General features: G+C 36.6%; 1 protein-coding gene across 2 annotated transcripts in view; it reads left to right on the forward strand.

Moving 5' to 3' along the window:
• The window catches only part of SYT16 (synaptotagmin 16), a gene marked incomplete at both ends in the record, with an annotated part of 91,489 nt that extends 81,204 nt beyond the window's left edge, over positions 1 to 10,285 (forward strand). For both annotated transcript variants that reach the window (XM_084241182.1, XM_084241183.1), the window contains one exon: positions 9,972 to 10,285. In XM_084241182.1, the coding sequence (XP_084097308.1) occupies positions 9,972 to 10,285 (314 nt within the window). The remainder of the gene's footprint in view (positions 1 to 9,971) is intronic.
• Positions 10,286 to 10,796: the final 511 nt, after the last annotated feature.

Raw genomic sequence — 10,796 nt, forward strand, 5'->3', positions numbered from 1 at the left:
ATACTGTGAAGAATGGCTCTTAGGCTAGTGGGAAAGGAAAAAAAGTTAAGACTGAGTAGGGAATTTTTCATCTGTAGAATGTGTCAAAGGTTTTAATCTTACTAGAAACAAAAAACAAGGCTGTGATTTAGAAGTAAGAATATTTTTGCTTCAAAATATATTGAAACAAAAGATACCTTTGAACTTGCCAACTTTATTCTGTCATATGACAGTTCTAATATTTTAAACTTTTCTTCCTAAGCAAGATAGAGAAGTTGGACAAATAGTTGATCAAGTTTCTCTTCTCTGTTAGGGTCTAAGAAGAAATGACTAAAATAAAAGGCTACCTCCCCAAACTTCTGAGGTATCTTTGGGGGAGAGGGTTTAGTGAGAACTAGGTTTTGCTCTCTTGTTAAGGAGCTAGAAGGGGACACTTTGAGAGATACAAATCTTTCTGGCCCCTCCCCCCAGTAGCTAAATTTAAAAAGGTGGATTCCATCAAGTGTTGGCAAGGGTGTGGGGAAAGGTCTAATAATTTCCTATTTAACTAAAAATGCACCAAAAATTTAGCAGTTTAATTCTTTTTTAAGATTTTATTTATTTTTGCATAGAAGAACTGGGGTACAGGCCAGAGGTGCAGGAGGTGAGAGGTCTCACCAGAGACAGAGTGGGGAGCAGAACAAGCAGGTCTACTGAAATACACTGCTAAGGGGAGCCGCAGGTGAGACAGGAGAGGTCTGCTGTGCCATATGCGTGTTAGCTCCTTGGCTAGGGATTGAACTCAGACCATGGTGGTGATAGTGCTGAGACTTAACCCCTAGGCCACCAGGGAGGACCTAAGCAGTTTTGTTTTTAAACCAACAAATAACAGGCCTCCCCTGGTGGCGCAGGTGGTTGAGCGCAGCGCTATGAAGCTGTCCGCAACCTCTGCAGTGCGGGTTTGATCCCGGCCAACCAGCGAGGGTTCCACATAGCATAGCAGACATCTCTTGTCATGCCCACTGCTCCCCTCAGCAGTGTATTTCGTCAGTCTGCCTGTTCTGTTCCCTACTCTGTCTCTGGTGAATCCTCTCACCCTTCTACACTTATGGCCTATACCCTGGTTCTTGTATAAATAAATGAACAAACCTTAAAATAAATAAATAAATAAATAAATAAATAAATAAATGAACAAATAAATAAATATATAAACCAACAAATAACATTTTATTTGTTTTAGGTATGCTACAAAATAATTTGATATTTGACATATTGTGAAATGATTATTGTAAAATGATCACCATAATAAGTCTGGTTAACGTATGTCACCCTACGTGCGGAAAAAAAAGAAGTCTCCTGCACTGTTGGTAGGATTGTAGACTAGTCCAATCCCCATGGAAAACAATGTGGAGGTTCTTAAAACTATTAAAAATAGGTATTCCATGTGACACAGCAATTCCACTCCAAGGCGTCTACCCAAAGTATGAAAAAACTCTTATTCAAAGGTGTCTATGCACTCTTATGTACACTGAAGCTCATTTAACCATAGCTAAGCTATGGAAACAGCCTAACTGCCCAAGGAGAGATGAGTGGATTAAGAAGATGTAGTATGTATACACAATTTAATACTACTCAGCTATTTAAAAAAAAAGGTGAATTCTTGACATTTGTGACAACATGGGTAGAACTGGAGGGATTGTGCTAAGAGAAATGTCATACTTAAACACTATAATAAACATTTTCTTTATCCATTGATGGACAAATTGTTTCCTTATCTTGGCTATTGTAAATAATGTTGCAATGTATGCATGCAATGAGTGCATGTATATTTTTGCATTAGTGTTTTTATTTTCAAGTTAGTGTTTGTATTTATCTTTGGATAAATATTCAGAAGTGAAATTGCTGGATCATATGATAGATCTAGTTATTTAAGGGCCTCCACACTGTTTTCATTGTGATTATACCAAGTGACATTCCCACCAACCATGTACAAGGGTTCCCTTTTTTCTATGTTCTCACTAACATTTACTTTCTGTCTTTAAGATAATAGCCATTCCAACAGATGAGTTGATAGCACATTGTGATTTTGATTTGCAATTTCCTGATGATTAGTGGTGTTTCAAATACCTATTGTCCTTTTATCCATGTATCTTCTTTTGGAAAATGTCTATTCAGGTCCTCGATCCATTTAAAAATGGATTATTTTCTTTCTATATTGTATGGTTTTTATTAGCTGAATAATATTCCATTTGTATATATATATATATACCCCATCCTGTTGGAACAACGTGAATGAACTTAGAGGTTATTGTACTTAATGAAATAAGCCAGATGGAAAAAGAAAAACTCCATATGGTTTCCCTTATATGTAGTGTATATATATATTAAAAAACAAACAGAAAGGAAGGGGGAAAAAGGGTAAGTAAGTTGGACAAGAGGTCAATGGTATTGGTGAAGGATGGCATTGTATATTTAGTGGAGAAATTAATGTAGCATATATGCATGTTGATTTTCAATAGTGCATACTGGAAACTTCTACAATGTAATATTACTTCAATTAAAAAATTTTAAAATAGTGGGGGAGAGGGAAGGGATACAAAGCAGCTGAACCTAAAGATGTCTTTTGTAACACCCTTTATAAACCACAGCCAAAGGTCTAGAAATGGTCTCCCTGTCTATACATGACTGATTGGCTAGGTTTAACAGTTACTTACAGTGGCTGGTAGACAATGGAAATATTGATATTCATTTACAAATGTTTTTTGAAAACTTTGCCTTTGGAAATTAGAATCATTTGATTATCTTTCCAGTTTGACTTCATGGGAGAGCAATTCACTAACAATCTAGCAACTCTGTTCTGTTGTCTGTTTTCTAGGTCTGCCACCCTATTGTATTGTCCTCAACTTTTGATTTAACCTCTCTGAATTTCATTTCCTTCCCTACTAAATGAAGTTAACAAGCTAAAGTTGCAGATACAAATGCTATGTTAAAAAATGTTAGCTTTTCTACTGGCAAGTTATCTTTTGCCATCTTCAACTTCACTATGTCTCTTTCTACAATGCTCTACTGCATTGTGTATATCTGTGTATATGTAGACACACAAAATAGTCCTTGTCACACACCATCAAGATATCCTCTCCAGTTAAAAATTAGTCCCCCAGTTTCTTGGCATGTATATGATTAGCCACGTATGATAATTACATCCTAAATGGTAATACTTGTAGCAGCAGCATATTAACCTTGTTAGGCATTCACAATAGCAGAGGCCACAGAAAAGCAAAGCAAATCGAGCTGCCCCATTTGTAGTGTAAAGAACAAGTGAAGTGCAGGGGTGCGCTGCAGAAGGCATGCAGGAGAGAAAGGACTAAGTGAAATAAGCAGAGAGTGGGCATACTACCTTCTTTTAAAATCTTGGTCCAATTATCAGTTAAATGTAGTGTTTATTATTAGCTCTCCATAGAATTATGACCCATTTGTATGAATTCATATTGCTTTAATATATGGCACTAAATTATGAAATACATATGTTATATTCCTTTACTTATCTCAACTAATTTAATTTGCACAGCAATATCAAAGTTAGAAAATCCAAAAAGCAACAGGGGAGAAAACACGATTACCTTGGTATATAAGTCACATCTCAATAAGTCTGTTCTAGAAGAAACCCATAGTTACCTGCAGAAGAACGACAGTTAAAGAGTGAGGACAGATTTCTCAAAAGTACATTAGAGGAGGGATTAGGGTAAAAATAAGGGGGTGGGGTGGGAATTGTATGGGGATTATAACCAAAGTGAAAATGCATACATTGTGCAAAAATGCAAAACGATGTAAGAATTATATGAAATTAAAAAATAAAGACAATAAAATAAATAATAAAAAAGTAACATTAGAAACCAGGGGTCAATGGAGAGAATATCCTTAAAACCTTGATAGAAGGAAAGAGTGAGTTCAAGACTAATGAACAAAAAATATGGTAAACCTATAGGTAAATATAAGCATGTCTGGACTGCATGAAACAAAAATAGCAACAGCAGGGAAAGTGACTAATATTGGGAGTACAACTGCAAAGCAGAAATAAAGTTCTAGGCAGAAATAACATGAAGGATGGGAAGGGAGATGAAAATCAAAGAATTCTAAGTTTTTTATATTGCCTAATGGTCAGGTAAAGCTATTCATTAATTTTGGACATTAAATCAAGTATGCATGTTAGCATTTTAATTCTGCTTTTCAAACCAGTGGAGGAAATAAATTAGAATAAGGAAAATTCTGTGCATCCAATGAAAGCAGAAATTTATAAGCATAGAAATCGCAGGCTAGATACTACAAACCAAAAAAAAAAATCAAAATAGACCAGTGATCATAATAAATGTAAAAAGACAAATTGTTATATAAATGATAGATATACAATTAAATTATTTTTTCTCTTCTGTTCTCCCTCTCTCCTCTCCCTACAGCCTCTCGTATGCTGCAACTAATATTGGGCCCACCTAGACTCATAAATGATGAAATATACTAATTGCCAACTAATTGGGCTTACCTCAGGAATGCAAGAATGATTTGACAATAAGAAAATCTGCTAGTGTAATTCATATTAAATTATTTAGGAGAAAGCATGATGTCTCAATAGGTGCAGAAGAAGCTTTTGATAAAATATGTTATCCATTTTGATAAAATGAACTCAACAGATGAATAATAGAATGTTTATTACTGTAGACTAGGCTATGATGCAATACCAAACTCTGCAGTCTCAGTAGCTTAACAGAGCAAAGCTTTATTTCTCCCCTGTATTATAGTCTAATGTGAGTCAAGTAACTCTCCTCTAAGCTGTAACTAAGGCATGCAGTTTCCTTTTATTTAATGAGGCAATGAAAATGTTATATTCAAAATGGGGGCTTGATTGTTGCCATGGAAGGGCAAGAGATAGCAGGGAAATTTCTTGCTTGGGTGGGAGTGGTTAAATTTAGCCATATTTGAAGGTAAAAATGATCATTTTTCATATTCTGTTATTCAGAAAGTAATTACATAGCCCGGTCAACTCAAATCTGGTAAGAAGGCTACAACATTGATTAGATATTTGACCTAAATCTCTGTTCTATTATTCTCCTGAGAAGGTTTTTGTGTCTTTGCTGCTCAAAGCCTTTTCAAATCCTTCTCTTACAGTTTGGAGTTCTGAAAGCAATCAGTTTGGCTCGTCATAAAAAGTCTGAATTTCTCTACTTTCTCTCTTTTTATTTTTCTTCTACACTGGTCAGTTTTTCCCCAAGCTAACCTTTCCTCCCCCATACCCTCACCTTCTAAAATGAAGCCGTAGTGCTGAATACACACTTCTAACATTCTGTTTTTCAATCTGTTTCCCTAGAGCAACAAACTCATTAGGCATATGCTCCTGCTTCCAAGCTATAGCAGATGGCACTTGTACCATCACATAACTGTGGATTAAAGATCTCCACTTTTCTATTATCTGATATTATTTTCTCCATCACCTGGCACCCAACTTCTAGGCCAGGGCCCGTTCTTATTTATTTTTTTAATTCTTATAACATTTTAGTTCAGATTGCCAATTACTGTATCAGTCAACATTTTTCAGGAAAACAGAAAAGATTTTAGGTATTTTGAGGCAGAGATTGTTTATTATAGGGTTTAAGCATGATTTATTTCACTTAGCATAATCCCCTACAGTTCCACCCATGTTCTTGCAAAGAGCAAGAGTTTATTTTTTTTAATAGCTGAGTAGTATTCCATTGTATCTATGTACCTCATCTTCCTTTAAATGAGTGTTTTTGCATTCTCCAGATAGACACCTAGAGGTGGAATTACTGGTTGTGTGGGAGATTCAGTTTTAATATTTTGAGAAATCTCTACTGTTGTCCACAGGGGCTGGTTAGTCTACATTCTTACCAAAGTGAACAACAATTACTTCCCCCCTACATCCTCACCAACACTTATTTCTGTTCTTTTGTTATGGTCCATTATCACAACTGTAAGATGGCACCTCATTGTTCTTTTGATTTGCATTGCTCTGACACTAAATGATGAGTGACATTTTTTGTGTGTGCCTATTGGCTTTTTTTGTGTTTTTTTTTTTTTTTTTTTGAGAAGTACCTATTTGGCTCTTCAGCTCATATTTTGATTGGGTTATTTTCTTTTTGTTACATTGTGTGAGTCCTTTGTAGATCTTGGATATCAGCCTTTTGTCTGATATATGGTATGCAGGTATTTTCTCCCATTCGTAGGTTGTCTTTTTGTTTTAGTGATGGTTTCTTTTGCTGTGTGGAAGCTTTTGAGTTTGATATAGACTAGGTTGTTTATATTCTCTTTTGTTTTTCTTGCTGTTGGAGATGAATCCACAAAGACATCACTGAAGCCTATGTCATAGAGTATTTTGCCTGTTTTCTTCTTTGTATTTTATTCTTGCCGGTCTTATGTCCAAGTCTTTTATCTATATTGAGTTAATTTTTGTGTATTGTATGAGATAGTGGTCTAGTTTTATTATATTTTCATGTAGCTATACAGTTTTCCCAATACCATTTACTAAAGAAACCATCCTTTATCCAGTGTATGGCTTGGCTCCCTTGTTGTAGATCAACTTTCCATATACACGTGGGGTTATTTCTAGGTTTTCAATTCTATTCCATTTGTCTGTGTGTCTGTTTTTATTCCAGTAGCATACTATTTTGATTATTATAGTTTATAGCTTATAGTTTTCATTGATTTATTATTTCAGTAAGTTTTTCAGTGCATTCTTTTGGGTTTTCCATATATATTATCATGTTGTCTCTGTTTTGCTTTGTAGTGAACACTGTCAATTCCTAAAAATTAAAATAGAAACTAGTTAAATTGGATATTTACTTAACTAGTTATTTACTTAACTCTTTGCTCAGAACACAAAAAAATGTAAGCTGTTTATTACTGCTAATAAAAGATTCCCTTTTGAGTGGGAATAATCAGCAAAATTTCCCTTCTTTCGTCACATATCCTCACACTGGATTGTTTATAAGATTATTGCATTCTCTTTTTGTCATGTACTTACAATTCAACTTTAGTGGTCAAGATATGATAGTAAGGGGACCTCCCCTGGTGGCGCAGGCAGTTGAGCGCCGCGCTGTGAAGCTGTCCACAACCTTTTCAGTGCCGGTTTGATTCCCGGCTGGCCAGGGAGATGCCCACATGGTGTGGCAGACCTCTTCTGTCTCGCCTGCTGCTCCCCTTAGCAGTATCTTCAGTCTGTCTGCCTGTTCCATTCCCCACTCTGTCTCTGGTGAATTCTCTCACCCTCCCGCATCTTTGGCCTGTACCCCAGTTCTTGTATAAATGAATAAATCTTTTAAAAAAATTTGACATAAGTGGACTTTCTTGTAATTAGAATATGACCTTGTATCAGGAGAAAGCTTGAAATTGCTCTCTTTGACATAAGCAGGTTTTTGTTTGCAAGATAAACTCAATTCCCATTGCCATAACTGGCAGCCAGATTGCTAGGGCAGTTTGGTGACTGTTGTACTTTTCCTACAGGAATCATGTAACTGTACAGCTGTGGAAACACACATTTACTCCCCCATTGTCGGTTTTCTGACAGCTTTTTCCATAGAGCAGTTTGGAGAGTGGAGAGCACTGTTTCTAAGACAGAGAAGTGTTTTCACACCTGAAGTGTAATTTCACACCTTGTGTTTCTCAGCAGATAAGTGCATAAAATAACACATCAAACAGGAATAGAAAAAGATCAACATTGAAAGAAAACTGCAGGTTGTAATTTGTTTCCTATCTTACAATGCTCTTGCAGAGAACAGTAAATTACAGAGATCTAGGTTTACACTTTTAAAAGTTTGACTGGTTGTTAGGTGGGAAAGTGAGCAGTAAACACTTTCAGCTTTCAGCCTGCATTGAATAGAATGTACAGAATGACAGAATTTGGAAAACACCCTAAGTTTAGATTTTTAAGAAAGAATTGAACACCTATAAGTTAATGGTTAATGAAATTAAAAGTCAAGATTTTAATAGTGATTTTAATAAAAATATAAATGTCATATGAGATGTTTTTAAATGATCCATTCATAAATTTTAGCAAAGTTGTAGACTCTGCCAGTAAAATTTAGATATTTTCTTTCCTCTCTGTAAATGAATAAACATATGATGCTACTAGTCCCCATATTATAGCATTCCAGTGCAGGTATTCTAAAATGAGGGCTGTGGCTTTATTTTGTAAGTTTGAAAACTTGAGACCAAAAGAAAAAGTGAGTTGAGCTTCCTGGCTAGTCATGAGAATTCATTACAAAATATTTACTATTTAGTGAATGTCTGCTACATGTTAGACACTAGGTTAGACATCAGGGGTACAATGATAAAGAAGGAAGTCCCTTTTTTATTCACCATTGAGGACCTAACAGTCTTACAGACAATTAAACAGGCACTGATAATACTGGGTGTGAAGTGCAAGAAGGACTAAAACTAAGTTCTGATGGAGTCCACAGAGGGGTTATTGGAGTTAGAGCAGTGGGGAAGAAGAAGTGGTAAATAAAAATTCCTGGATAAAGTGATGTTCAAACTGAACTGATGTATAGAAGCCCTATGAAGGTTGATATCATTTGGGATAGAAGGGCTCTATATCTTGTGCAGAAGTGAAAGGGAGAGAGAACAAGGGTGAATTGAAGGGATGAAGGTAATTTGTCTAGGGTAATGGGGTGCAGTGCATCAAGGCAAAGGTGGCAAAACTGTTTATTTCCCAATGAGGCTGGGAAATAAAGAGGGTCAGAGTATGTTATCTGTACTGAATAATTTTGTTTTTATCCTGAGACTAATGGGAAGTACTGAAGACTTCAATTTTTTTTTTAGGTTGAGTGACATGACTAGGACTATATTTCATAAGGCTCTCTGACTGAGATTGGGGAGTCTAGTGACTGGAGTTTGAAGATGAAACTTGCAGTGATGCAAGTGAGAGGTGTTTATGATAGTCAAGTACATTGGGGATGGAAAGAAGCAGGAGGATTTGGGAGATACTTAGGAAGTAGATCAACAGAACTTGGTGATTGAATGGCTGGACTGGGTGAGGAAGCAAGTCTTAACAAAAATATAGTTTGGATTTCTGATTTGGGATATTGAATGAATGATTCTACCATTCACAGAGGTGGGGAGCACTAGAGCAGCAAGTTTTTAAGAGTCGGAAACATATTGCAAGTGAGATGGGGCAAAGAAACATATTCAGTTAAATCCTGAGCTTGTGAGAGAAGTTCAGGCAGAGATATAGATTTAGTAGTTGACACTGAAGCCAGATTTGGTAGTCATCTTTAATTAGTTGATATGGTGCGAAGAGTACATTGGGAGTCAGAAGACTCTTTCACCCAGAGATAAAACAGAAATTTGACTATGAAGAGAGAAAACAAACATAGAGCAAAATGTATACATTTATCTTGTTATGTAAATTAAATATGGATGAAGAACTATGCATGTCAACAAACACCATTGCACATATGCCTACCTAGCTTGGTCCATGTTGAATTCTTTTTCTTTTTTTAATGATTATTTATGCATACAAGAACTGGGGTACAGGCCAGAGGTATGGGGGATGGGAGGATTCACCAGAGACAGAGTGGGGAACAGAACAGGCAGACTGACTGAAATGCATTGCTGAGGAGAGCAGCAGGCAAGACAGGAGGGGTCTGCTGCACCATATGGACTCCCTGGCTGGGGATCAAACTCATGCTACAGAGGCTGCCTACAGCTTCACAGTGCTGTGCTTAGCTTCACAGTGGTGTGCTTAACCCCTTGTGCCACCAAGCAGGCCCCATGTTGAATTTCTAATGAATGTTATCAAGAGGCCCAGTAGTAAGCCACATGAATCATTTAGCATCAAGGTAATAACCCTTTTCCTTAATAACTCAGATAAGATGTGTTAGTCCTACAGCAAGTGCAGACTTAAGTGGTACACTAAAGAGGAGAAAAATCTACCCATATAAATATAACGACTAAACTAGCAAAACGGAAAGCATCAATGATTTCTCATTTACACTGTTTTTTCTTAGATACATATGGAAAACTCTTTCTACTCAATTCTGTGGGTCAAGAGATGTCCCGCTGCAAGACATCCATCCGACGTGCTCAGCCCAATCCTGTCTACAAGGAGACCTTTGTTTTCCAGGTGGCTCTTTTCCAGCTCTCTGATGTCACATTGATGATTTCCATTTATAACAGGCGTACTATGAAGCGTAAAGAGATGATTGGTTGGATTGCTCTTGGCCAAAACAGTAGTGGAGAGGAGGAACAAGACCATTGGGAAGAAATGAAGGAGACCAAAGGTCAGCAGATCTGCAGATGGCACGCCTTGCTTGAGTCCTAGGTGTGCTAACAGGTATTTGTGATCTCCATCCACCCTGGTGGCTCATGTTGTCAACAACTGATGCTGACTCAGCACATACTTTTTAAAGTCAGGTTTTCAAATAGGCATTGGAGTCTACTAGCTCCTAGGACATTCTTGGAGATAACTTAAATTTCTCAAAAGTTTGATTTGGGCTTAATTGTTGTAATAAAAAAAATCCATGCATACATAGTCAAGTATATTCTATGGAAAATGTTACCATAGTTGTGAACAGTGATGATGAGTTAGTTTGTGTTCATAAGTTATGGAGTTTTGGTTCAGGCTATGGAATGAAGCTTCTCCTGCTGTCTCTGTTCACTTGGAGAGTACCCTGAGATTTTCAGGGAGCTTTTAAATGTTACTATTTGCAGCCATTTATTTGTGTGAATCAGACTTTAATTATATGTGCAAAAAATTCTGAAATACAGAAATGAATCAGATGTCCAGGCTCATAGAAGAATGTGATTACCATTAATAATACCCTACTTCATTT

This window comes from Talpa europaea, assembly GCF_964194135.1.
Source record: "Talpa europaea genome assembly, chromosome: 8".
NCBI lineage: Eukaryota > Metazoa > Chordata > Mammalia > Eulipotyphla > Talpidae > Talpa > Talpa europaea.